Source organism: Tauraco erythrolophus, chromosome 16 (assembly GCF_009769465.1).
Source record: "Tauraco erythrolophus isolate bTauEry1 chromosome 16, bTauEry1.pri, whole genome shotgun sequence".
Lineage (NCBI taxonomy): Eukaryota > Metazoa > Chordata > Aves > Musophagiformes > Musophagidae > Tauraco > Tauraco erythrolophus.
The window spans coordinates 8,070,245-8,082,673 of NC_141480.1; the positions used below are offsets into that span (position 1 = coordinate 8,070,245).

The 12,429-nt window shown below is 41.5% G+C and overlaps 1 protein-coding gene across 4 annotated transcripts; it reads left to right on the top strand.

Moving 5' to 3' along the window:
- The first annotated feature begins 125 nt into the window (after window positions 1-125).
- Window positions 126-9,953, top strand: MRPL22 (mitochondrial ribosomal protein L22). Of its 4 annotated transcripts, none has more exons than XM_086621473.1 (8): window positions 126-153; window positions 266-311; window positions 2,480-2,615; window positions 4,486-4,551; window positions 5,075-5,152; window positions 5,967-6,036; window positions 7,077-7,309; window positions 9,140-9,953. In XM_086621473.1, the coding sequence occupies exons 1-7, from the start codon at window positions 126-128 to the stop codon at window positions 7,286-7,288; spliced, it is 636 nt and encodes a 211-aa protein (XP_086477599.1). In that variant the 3' UTR covers window positions 7,289-7,309; window positions 9,140-9,953. The 4 variants fall into 4 exon arrangements, with proteins under 4 accessions (XP_086477599.1, XP_086477600.1, XP_086477601.1 ...); XM_086621474.1 differs by lacking the exon at window positions 9,140-9,953 and adding an exon at window positions 7,435-7,720; XM_086621475.1 differs by lacking the exon at window positions 9,140-9,953 and having other exon boundaries at window positions 126-157; window positions 270-311; window positions 7,077-7,720.
- The last annotated feature ends 2,476 nt before the right edge of the window (window positions 9,954-12,429 follow it).

Consider the following 12,429-nt stretch of genomic DNA (forward strand, 5'->3'; position numbering starts at 1 on the left):
CCCGGGCCGCCCCTCCGGCTCCGGCCCCACCGCCAAGCGCCTCACGCGCCGCCGCAAACCGTCGCAAACAGCGTGCCGCGCTGCGCGTGCGCCGGGAGCGCCTGCCGTAAAGCGAGGCGGGGAAGATGGCGGCGCGGTGGGCCGTCAGCGCGGGTGAGTCTGAGGGGAGCCCTGGTTTTGAGGGCTCTCGCCTGCTTTTTTTTTTTTTTTTTAATTTTTATTTCCCTCCCCGCCCTTCCTTGCTCACTGTGGTGCTTCCTTGCAGGCAGAGCCTGGATGTGCGGCCTCCTTGGCTGGGCGCGCCCGGAGAGGTGAGTCCGGCTCTGCCGTGCTCCTGGGGGAGGTCGGGCCGTCTCGCTCAGGCGGTCTCCGGGTCTCTCTCCGACTCTCCGAGTCGCCTGGCTCGGCCTTCTCGCCCTGCCGCGGAGCTGTGGGGAACAGGTCGCTTAGTGCCTCCGTCTTTCTGTGTACTTGGAAATCGTGGCATGATGGAGGTGTCTCTCCTTCTTTCCTGATCCCCTTCTGTCGGGCATCCGTGTTTCCTCTGGGTTTGTGGTGCGGGTCACAGTAACACGGTCCCTGTTCCTCCCCTTTGCGTTCTCCTCAGTCGTTGCTGTTCTGCAGTTGCTGGTCTTTCCTCTCAAAATTGTGCTGGGGAGCGTTGGTCACTGTTGACTGTATCCCTGGCTTTGTAAGAAAGGCCGGTGTGGATCCTGAGAGTGCAGAGCTTTTCTCTCTGCTAGAGCTTGCGGAGGTAAATTGCAGATACCTGTGTCGCTGAAGGGGGAAGAAATACGGCTGTGTTGCCTGTGTTTTGCTCGCTGCCTTGCAGCTGAGCAGGGTTACGTGCCAATTGCTTGTTGTACTTAGTTCTAGTCTGTCTCCCACTTAGTGCTTACATGTGGTTCTTTATGGAAAGGTGCTCAGCTTTTTTCTTTTGTATTCCTCTTACTTACCTGTATATTGCAGCCTTCCAGTACCTAACGGGGGCCTACAGGAAAGCTGGGGAGGGACTTTTTACAAGGGCATGTAGTGATAGGACAAGGGGCAATGGCTTTAAACTGAAAGAGGGGAGATTTAGATTGGATGTAAGGAAGAAATTTTTTACAATGAGGATGGCGAGGCACTGGAACAGGTTTCCCAGAGAAGTTGTAGATGCCCCATCCCTGGCAAGTGTTCAAGGCCAGGTTGGATGAGGCTTTGGGCAACCTGGTGTAGTGGAGTGTGTCTCTGCCCATGGCAGGGGGTTGGAACTAGATGATCTTTGAGGTCCCTTCCAACCCAAGCCATTCTAGGATTCTATATAATGTATGTTTGCTTGTTGCTGGTCACTGTTTTCTTTTTCTTACGATGTATTTGTGTTGTGTTTCTTTTCCTAAAGTTAAAATGAACAGAGTTGCTCCTCACATGAGTCTGGATTATGTTAAGATAGAGGGAATATAAAATTCCTTAGTTTGTCAAATGTGTTAATGTGTTCTGCTAATACCAAGGAGACAACCCTTAATTCATGGCTGCTTAAGTTGTTTAATTGCAAAATTATACTCATGTGCTTGTCAAATGTTTTCCATATTGATGACGTTATATCTGGTGATGATGAATTGTTGTCTTGATGAGTAAAATTTTTAAGTATTAAGCAACTAAACCAGTTTTGGTAAATATCTGAAAAAACATTCCATAATACTTAAATTTGTGTTATGCTACCCTCTACTGATAGGAAGTGAAAACTTTAAGATGTACAATGCTCTCTTGAAACTAACCAGTGTATTCTGTTTGCCAGTCACTTTTAAAACATTTTCCATACTTTGGCTACCCACACAAAGCTGTCTGAGCCTCAGTAGAACTCACAATACGTGGTCTTGAACTCACTTGTTTCTTGTAGCTGAGAGGCTGCCTAGTACTGCTTTATCTAGTCAGCAGGGGGCAAAATGTAGCTTGGTTTTGCTGAATCTGAGGTGAATGAACTGACTAAAAACTAGAGGGTTTTTTGCTGTCGCTTGTCTTATATTGACCTGCTTGCATTTCGAAAGTTGTTTAGAATATCTTCCCCTTCAAATATCAGAAAGGACGAATGTTTATAAACTTCTAATACTCTTTCGGTACTCAAACCCTTGAAAAACTAGAAATTTTTACTGCTAAAAATGTTGTTGATAAGAGTTAAATAAGTATTGGCTAGTCTTGGATAAAATATAACTTGTTTGTGTGAGTAATGAGCTCCATGTAAGAGCAAAGAGGAAACTGTGTCTTTGCATATCCCAAGATAGTCACACAATGTGGCACCTCTTGCTATACAAAGGTGACATGGCTTTAGGAAGCCTGAGGCTTCTTGTTGAATTATAGAGCTTTCCATATAAACCGTAGAAGACTTGAAGAGTTTTATTTTGTCATCAGTCACAGGTGTCAGTTCTCTTTAGCAGACAGGTAAGTTCACAATTTTCCAGATAAACCGGGCAGGAGCAAAGACTGTGGTCTTGTCTTGCAGGTGGCTAGCACCCAGCAGCCTTTTCCCTCTGTCATGTCTCCACACAAGCACAGCTCTGCAGAAACTTGGGAAGTGGGAGAAAAAGAACAGGATTGTTTACCCTCCGCAGCTGCCAGGAGAACCTCGCAGACCAGCTGTAAGGATACACCTGTAAATTTCCTTACCTGCTCACGTTTAGCAATTTCTGAACAGATTGTCTCCAGGTGACTCTGCAAGGCACTAGTTTGACAGCTTATTCGTTTGTTATTTAAGATTTTAGTCAGTTTGGCGTGTTTGTATTGTAAAAGTTAATATCACTTTGAATGTTTTTGATTTCTAAATTTTATTGAAGCTTCAAGCTGCTTGTACCTCATCACCTACCTAATGCATGATGTGAGCTGCAAAGGTACCATCCTCTGTAGAAGTCTCTGAACCACAAGGAAGTAGAACTTACCAGGGATGTACAATTATACGCTTGTTCTGTTTGTACTGACAGTAAATAACTAGAGAAGAACGTGATTGTATTGTTGCTTCTGTGCACAAAGATGTAAATGTAACTTTCCTTGAGTAGTGGAACTAGTGGTGCCTGTTTGATGTAGGCACAATAGAGTGCACGCTCGTTTAATTTCTTAATTTCTCTGTGTTCTAGATTCTCTGAGGCCTGATAGTGTGTTACCTCTTGCTGTGGCCTCCCCCTAATGAAGCTTCAGAGCTTGTTTTCTGTTACAGTGGTTGCTTGACATGCTTAATATTGTCTGAGAGGTTCTAAAGTTACGTGGGGAGAGACATGTGAGTCAGATGTGACATATGGTTGCAGGAGGTTTTTTTTCTGAGGAAACCATATTACACGGTACAGTGGGATTGTTTCTTCGGTCTGTTGCACAATAACTTGTGTTTTACGAAACCATAAACTGAAGCAAAGGATCTAAAACCCTTTTGTTACGTGTTTGCTCAGTGAAGGGCCTTCTGCTGGCTGCTCAAGACAGCTTTTGGAAAGGTCACCATAAGTAGCGTGGTCAATTTTTCAAATGTAGTCATAGCTGTTTCTCCCTGTCCCCTGTTACTGATCGTTGTATAACTGGGAAGTGCAGTTAAATGTGAACAGAAGCAAGCCTCTTAAGTCCCACATGAAAACTGAGTGTTGGGTATTTGATCGCTGAAGGGACTAACAGTTTTCTTCAGTATTTCCTCCTTGAGAAATGGTATTTTGGAATTCCATTTTTGTAATTGTTCTTCACTGGGCATTAATATGTTGTGGCCTCTGTTAGGCATACTGCTCAGCAAAGTCAAGTATTTGCATCTCAAAATAACATGTTGGTTTTTTTTTGACTTGTGCTTTTGTGGGCTGTGAGCATTTATCACCTCTGTGAACATTATGGCCCAGGACACAGAAATACATGCTGTGTGCTATACTGACTAGTGCAACGTGTATGAAAATGCTGTTATTGACCAACTTGCTTGTTAAATCATTTTTCACCTGTTCATAAAGAATGCTGTCTCTTCCAGATTTGTATTGATGCTAAATTTTATGAGCTAGTTTTGGTCCCTGTTGGTACCGTGGTAGTGTTAAATGGGTCTGTAGAGACAGCTCTTCATGCCGATCAAACTTTAAACTGTCTTCACTGTTGAAGAGCTAATTAAGTTGTTGTTGTTTAGTTGCTATCCCAGTAAGTCCACTTGACAGCAGAGTAATGTTTTTAAGACTGAATGGGCATGTCAGTCAGGCTGCTTCAAAAGGTGGGAAGAAGAAAAGGAAAAGATGATGAGAAATCTGATCATCCTTTTCAGGGATTTCTGTTTATAAACTCTCATAAGATTGTATTAAAATTTTCTGTGTGATAGCTACTTATTTTTATAATGCTTTCAGTTTCAAATGTCAAAGATACGCTTGCTCTGATATGTTGATGGTATAGCAGGGGGAGTCACACTTACTCCTAGTAAGAATGCAGATTGTGGAGCAGGCATGTATGCACTGTTCTTGTTTTCGCAGCAAAATTACTGATCTTCTAACTTTTTTTTTCCCTTAGGAAATATATCACTGTCGGAGGGAAATTAAATATAGCAAAGATAAGATGTGGTATCTGGCAAAACTGGTAAGCAAAAAAATACTTTGCGCTGTATTTGTTGGAACACAAAATTTAATTGCTGTATTTGCTGTAGCAGCCTAGTTCAATCACAGTCTGATCAGCATCTTCACGATAGAGTCCAGGGGAAGAGCCTGCATCTGTGCAAGCAAACAGTTGTTTGTAGTTTGGTTTTGGTTTAGCTGCCTTATCCCAGCATGCTCTCAAATGTGTACTCAGGATCACATGCAGATTATGCACTGTGGAAGAATTTCCGTGTTGGTTTCTGCCTAGTAGTGGATGGCAAGGGGAACTTGGAAGGCTAGTAATGGACTGTTTTGATAAAAATAATCAATTTTTTTTCTTAAAGATTTATTTAATATTTAGCTCAAGTTTTGTATGTAAGATATTACATTGAAGAAATGGTCATTAAGGAAACTGAAGTATTTCGATTTGCTCTTTATAATGAAAAAATAATTTAAATTCTGTCTTCTGAATGAGAGAAGGGAAATGCTTGTAATAACAGAAGTTAACTTGAACGCTTTGATTGCAGATAAAAGGAATGTCTATCGATCAGGCTCTTGCTCAGCTGGAATTTAGTGATAAAAAGGGAGCAAAGGTGATCAAAGAGGTACGTAGTAGTATTCTTTAAAACTCTAGTTTCAAGAAAACTTTAAAATCAATGTCGGCAGAAGTTTGGGTATGTTTCTGTGTTTTTTCTACGTTTCTATTTGGAGCACCTTCAAACAACATATTTTTGTAGCAGTCATGTCATGTTGTGACTTGTGAATACGCAGAGGTCACTTGTGCTGGCTGTTTTAACTTGTAATGTGACAATCAGTTACATGGGGGTACCCTCTCTAGCAGTGCTTGGTGTTCAGTTCATGGTAGATAATGCAGAGTCCTTGTCACTAACAGCTGCTGCATCCGTGTGCTTTTGTTCTTAAAGTCATGAGATGAAGGCTATCATCAGGGAATGGACTGAGCTGTGTGAAGGCGTGACAGTTTTTTGTACACATTAGTTGTTAGGAGTCTCTAATTACACATTTCCTTGCCCAAAGCATTGATTCCTGGCATAATAATGACAAAGAACTATCATATATTAGCTGAAAATACTGAATGGCCTAAGTTCATTTTGCCCACCTTGGAGTTTGTTTCTGGTCTGATGTCTTATTAGACAAAGGGCCGTAGATGGAAGGCTGACAAATGCTGGTGGGAAAAATCTTTTTCCACTCCCTTTCCTCTCCCAAAAATGTGGTAAAGATGTCCTGTAGCTTTTCAGTCTGTATGCGAAGATCATGCATATGTAAAGATGTCTGTCTTGTAACAGTTTTGATCTCTATAGAACACTTTTCTATAGCGATTTCTTCACGTTCTCTAGAAATAAGAAGTAGCATTGCCTGAATTCCTACTCAGTATTTCCATTTCTTCTCCTTTTGTTACAGGTTCTGTTAGAAGCTCAGGAATTGGCAGTAAGAAATCACAACGTGGAGTTCAAATCAAATTTACATATAGGTACATTTTTTTTATTTATTTTGTGCAGAAAAATGTCATCCTACTCTATGAAAAGGTTTTATCCTTATTAAGGTTTTATTCCATCAAATCAGCTGCAACGAGAAAAGTACAGTTTCTAGGAAACTTAAAGGAATGTGCTTTGCAGCATAACTGAAGTCAGTGTGGTTGTTGAGCCTTCAGCCATTGTTTCATTATAATTGGTGTCTGACTGGTGTTCTTCTGGCACCTGCATTGTTTTTAAGATGCATTCATCTGAGAATGGAGTTTCTGCTCCTTATGTGAAAAGAGAACGTCGCAGAGGGGAAGATGCCTGACACGATTAGGAAAGACTAGACAACAAAGAGCAAACTGTTACTACTTTTTCATGTTGTGAACACAGATGCTGGAAGCTTTGTCCATGGCTGATGCTACTAACTTTGCAGGATTGGAATCTGAACTTCTGTTAGAAACAGTATAAAAGTAAATGAATATTGACAGTAGACTTTTTAAAAAAGGAACCTGGATTGTAGAGCAGGTTTGATTAGGATTCCTTGGAGCCTTCTAGGCCTTTGCCATCAGAAGGTTTATCTGCTAGTGAGGACTGGATGTGTAGATAATGAAAGTACCAACGATGAATGCAAGGAAGGGAGAAAGGAAGGAAAATGAAATCTGTAAGACTTCTACAGGAATTCGTGACACAAACTACTGAAAAGCAGCAGAATTAATACCACCTTCAGAAGAGCTGTATAATCTAGCTCAGTGTAGCTTCCTTTGGATTTGTCCTTTACTATATATTTATCTTTGTGTGCACGCTTTCGAAGTTCACCTTTTTGTTGCTCTTGAAGGGCATTAATTCAACTCACGAGTTCATCTAGAGCAGTAACCTGCTAAGTGTAGTTGAAGATAGATGGAGGAGAGAATCCTGAAGAGAATTAACTTTTCATATGCAGTCCTGAAAAATACACCAACAAGACAGTGTTTCAGTTGCAGATGTGCAGTAGTTTATTCTTGACTGAATAGTCTTCTCTCCCACCCCCTACCCCTCTGCCTTTTTCCTTCAGCTGAGTCAACGACGGGCAGAGGCCGCTATGTGAAGCGGATTCGTTACCATGGCAAAGGCATGTTTGGCATCATGAACATCGTCAGGTGCCATTACTTTGTGAAGTTGGTGGAAGGTCCTCCTCCCCCTCCAGAGCCACCAAGGACTGGTTTTGACCAAGCGAAAGAATACGTGCAGCAGCTGCGAAGTAGAACCCTTGTAAATACACTGTGACAAACTTTTGTGACCATATAGGTATTTCTTGTTTGACAATGTAATCATATAAAAGAATAATTAAAATCATGTCTCAGTTATATCTTTGGTGCTGCTGGAGCTGGATAATGCAAAAATGATCATAGGCTTTTTTCTTACTCATCAAGCCATAGATGTGGAAGAATTTTGGAAAAGCAGCAAGAGGTGTTATTTGGACAGCAGCACTGAAGCTCTACCCTGGACTATCAAATGTAGAACATATAGTGCAGTTATAAATCTTGTAAGGACCCGTGGTTGTCCTGAAATTCATGCAGCTGTCTGCCATGTGTGGTTGGGTCTTTTATTGTAAAAATACGTGCTTGACGGTTGTGTTGCAAGATAAAGACTTGGACTGAAATTACTAAACTTTGACATCTTAAAGTAACTACAACAGTGGAACAAAACAAGCAGCAGTAATAGTATAATAATAATGCTCCATCCCTGGAGACGTTCAAGGCCAGGTTGGACAAGGCCCTGAGCAACCTGATCTAGTTGGAGATATCCCTGTTCCTTGCAGGGGGGTTGGACTAGATGACCTTTGAAGGTCCCTTCCAGCCCTAACCATTCTATGATTCTATGATAATAGCCGAGATCATCAGGCATCAGTTTATGGTTTCTTTATCTGGGCCATAATGCTCTTTCCTTACAGCCTCCGTCGTGCATCTTGGGCATTGCTTCTGGGAGTGAGGAATAAAAATACCATTTAAAGGTCAGCTTTTGGCAGAGTCGATAGGTGGCAATGTTTTGTTGTCAGAGAGGGAAGCGGCAGTGAAAACTTAGAGCAGGGTGAAACTGTTCTTGATTCTGGCTGTGGCATTAATAGTCGGATATGTGCACGGAGTTCAGGCTGTTCTCTGTGGAAACTCAGTATGAGTAGCAGGCACAATATAGGGAAAAGCCTGTCGTGGTGAAGAGAGAACTAATTATTCTGCACTGTCTGGAAACAAACTGCTTTTGTAATGTTGAGGCAAGTAAAATGCTCATTGGATTTAATATGGAATGGCTTGTTGCATATACAAATCAGGCTTTCAGTTCTCTGAAAACAGTCTCATTTTTATCATTAGTTTGAAAAGACTGAGGTCAGTAGGGGGAATCTCATTTCACCCAGTCAAGCTTTCAACTCAGATGGCCAGAAATCATGAACATCAGTATAAAGAGAATAGTTGCTGCTTGTTTATGAGAACGTCTGATATTTAGACCTTTCTTTTCCATTCTGGGAACATTAAGGTGGGAGACAGATTGTTTACCTTATTGAGTCTTTTTACCACACCAACAGTGGTAACATTTTACATGTGTTTACTTTAATCAGTACTTGGATGATGGCAAAGGGACAGTTCCTGTAAGGAAACAAGTTATCTCTGTCTTAATGAAGGTGTCATACAGCTGTTTCTTTTGGCTACCAAAGAAAGGGTCACATCATCTTAGAGTGTTAGGGAATTGAAGTTACCCAAGAAGTACCTGCATTGCTCAGTACCATTAATGGATGCTTATTTGCAGTCTCTTTTTCTGCAGTGCACTTAGACACATTACTTGCTTTAAAGCCACAATGTAGTAACTTTTGTCTGAAAGGTATGTACCTGATAAAACTCTCGATCTGTAGTCCCTGATACGTGTTTGAAGAACTGTTTCTGGTGTGCTATGATAAACAGCTGTGCTGGGCTTTGCCAGCTACTGTTGAACTCTCTTGTCATACTGAATCTCTTACAAGTCATAGCAAACTTGAATGACTTAATGTTTTTGAGAGTCAGTGATCTGGGAGAAGACTAAGGAATTGCAAAATACTCCAAGCTTAATAAGCACTTGTCATCTAAGCATGTAAAACCTGTCTTCCAGATATTTTATTCCAGAACCTGTTTCTCCTGCATGCTGTAGACTTCCCTTTGGATCCCTTGTGGACCTCCAGACAAGGTTGTATCCTTACAGATAGCATTGCTCCTAGCTATGAATCTGCAAACTTGGAGAGAAGTAAGGATGTGACTGATGTCTTTTCCAGCTTCTTTATAATGCAGCGGGTGTCCCTGACACTCCTTTAAATAGACAGACCTGGGCTTTTAAAATTTTTCAGTCGAAAAGCAAGGTGTTACTTGTCATTCTTGTTTTCTTTCTCAAAACAATAAGTGGGAAGACTTCTTTTTTGACATGTTTTTCAGCATTCTTCTTATTCTTTAGTACCCTTTTCTGCCTTCTTAAAGATGTGTAACTTATAGTGGATCCTGATGGTGTTGGCTAAGGAAGCTCCACAGCTGTCGCTGTAACAGTACTTAATGGTGGGAGATTTGGTGAGATGAGGGGCTTGAACTGGCTTGAGCTGTGCCTTTCACTGGTGGGATGGTAAGAGTGTCTGAAGTGGTTTTTGTCATAGATACATCAGAACATTGGTATGGAAACGTGCATGAACCTTCTTAAAATTCAGTAAGATCTACTGATAAAGCTTTATACTGTCAAGTTCTATATATAAATAAAATTTGGGGGTTTTCATTCTACAGTACTTTCGTGGTAATTAGTACATCTACACTTCAGTTAGATGTTTGATATGGATTCAGACAGAAAATTCCATGTGACTGCAACAAGTCCTTAGCAGAAGATGATCATTTATTGCTGTGACTGCCAATAAAAGAACATTCTTAACTGTGCCATCACCAGAAGGGAGAGGCACCCAGGCCTCTACTTGATGCTTATTTTATTAGTAACGTCTGGGGGCACTGTAAACTCACCACTTGTGTACGTATGTGCTGATGCTACAGAAACTGGAAAAGGAACAAGTATGCGTGAAGGTGTAGTAAGGCTTCAGGGAAGTCTGAAGAGAGCAGAACTGTGAGCTGTGCTCAGCAATGTGAGATTTAATTGAAGAAAACTTAAAAACCTGCTGTTGGGCTTGTCCATAAACATTTTAAAGTATCCATTAAGAAAGTAGAACTACTGTCAGACAGCCTGATGTCTTTTCGGATGTGGTTTGTTTTGTTTTTTTTTTTTTTTTTTTTCCTTTTTAAAACTCCTGGGCAGTTATTGAGGAGGTAGCTCATCAAAGGTAGAGTTAGGAAAGACACATGAGTATATATAAAGTGATCATCAGCCTCTTTAAAAACATGGAACATAACTGTCCAATCATTGTCTATCACACTTAGGGACCTCTGATTCTGGTCAGGTCTGTACTGGAAATTGCTGTTGTGAGGTGGACTACATTAGGGCTCGGATGGTGCCTGGGCACAGACAGTCATGTTCTGCCTGATCGTTCAGCTGTGTTGCTGTACCTGACATGAACTTGACTAGACCAAGGTCACGCGGCGGAAATCTGCCCAAATGGGAGGCGTGTAACAGTACTGCCACCTCCACATTCCAGAGATGCTTGGGACATCCTTCAGTCACTGGAGTGAAGGAACCAGGGGAATCACTGTTTGCTTTCTGCCAGTCCCTGTGAAAATCCACCAGTGGGATGCTGGAAAGTCAATTGCAAACAGAAATCTCCTTTAAATAGAAATGAGGTTACTCCTAATAGTCTCAATAAACCATAGAAACAAAGTGACATTCTTCACCATATGAGCTGTAGTCCTACTGGAAATGCCCCTATTTCTAGCGTTTCAAAGAACAAGCCTCTATTGCTGAATGGCATCCATCCAGCTGCGCTTCAGGCATGTAATTCAAAATAATTACTAATTAAACAAAATAAGAGACACTAATAGCAATAATAATCACACAAGTTACTGTTTGCTGCAGCTTTACCTAGGGAAAATAACTTGAATGGAGGGGAAAGTTTCAGGAACTGACTTTTGAGTACTTAGACTGAAGTAAGGAACAAGATATCTCCTCAGAGTAGTCAGCAAACACAGAGCTAATTTATTATTTGCTCTATAACATCAACACTTTCTTCTTGTTTCAAGGAAGTTGTACACTAATACAGAGGGCAGACTGCCATTGAAGAGAACGAGCCAAGGAGAGCGTAACTTTACACTGTGCAAATTAGGCATCCACCTCATTTTTCTTGAAGCTAAAGACAAAACATGGGGTTTATCTGAATAACTACTGCATCTGTGGTGCTACTTCTCTGTATTGCACAGTAGTACAGCTATCAAGATTTGTGTGGTAAAGTGAATTTTGTGATATATAAACCTAGATTAATTCCCTTTTTCTTTCCTCCAGAAATAATGAAATGGAGGCTTAAACCATATTTGCATTCCTGTGAGATCTGTATTTTAAATTAGCTTGAAGGTGGGACCGTTGTCAACGCTGCGTCAAGTCAGCTGTGTCTTTGTCTAACAATGCTGGAAATCTAGCCACCTCTCTGGTAGCCTGTGCCAATGCTGTGCTACTCTCTCGGCAAAAACTTCTTGCAAAGGCAGCCTGGATGTCCCAAGCTGTACTCTGTTGTCCTTGTCCTTTGTTCTATTTCTTGGTGCTGCTGAGAAGTGGTTGACTCTGTCACATTGTAACTCTTCTGTTAATCAGATCACCCTGCTAAACACCTTTTAGGCAGGATGAGTAAGCCCAGCTTCAACCTCTCATAAATCTAGCCCTTGTGCTGTACCCCCTCCAGTTTCCTCATCTCTGTTGCAGTGGGGGACCTACAGCCAGGCTCCGTGTCCCAGGTACAGCTTCACCAGCGCTGATGAGGAGGAGATGGCTTCCCTCAGTCTGCTGGCGACGCTTTTAATTGAGGCAAGTATGCAGTTTGCTGTGTCTGTGATGATGAGAGCGTGTTGTTACCTCACATTCAGCCTGATGTTCATGCAACTCCCAGGTCCTTTTTAGGTCGCTCATCAGAACAGCAGTAAGTACCTGTGGCACCTGTGTTCCAGCTCTCATTACCTTTCTGTGCACACTAATGAGGACTCCTTTACCACTAGGAAATTGCTCTGTTATGTGGATGATAATTTTCTTTCCTAATAGAAAAGTTGCAAAACAGTTTTCTGGCTTCTGTCATTAGTCAAACTCTTAGGCTAGCTAAGAGTGGAGTAATGGCATTTGTACATGCTGTTGTGGTAAACTCCATCAACGTATGCAAGTAATAAGCAGTAAAATGTGTCTACATCTCTCCTATTGATTATCTCCTTCAGAGCAAGACAAACATAAGTCCTTACTGTATGCTGGCCGTGTAAATTAAAACTTTAATTAAATGAAAGCAGAGT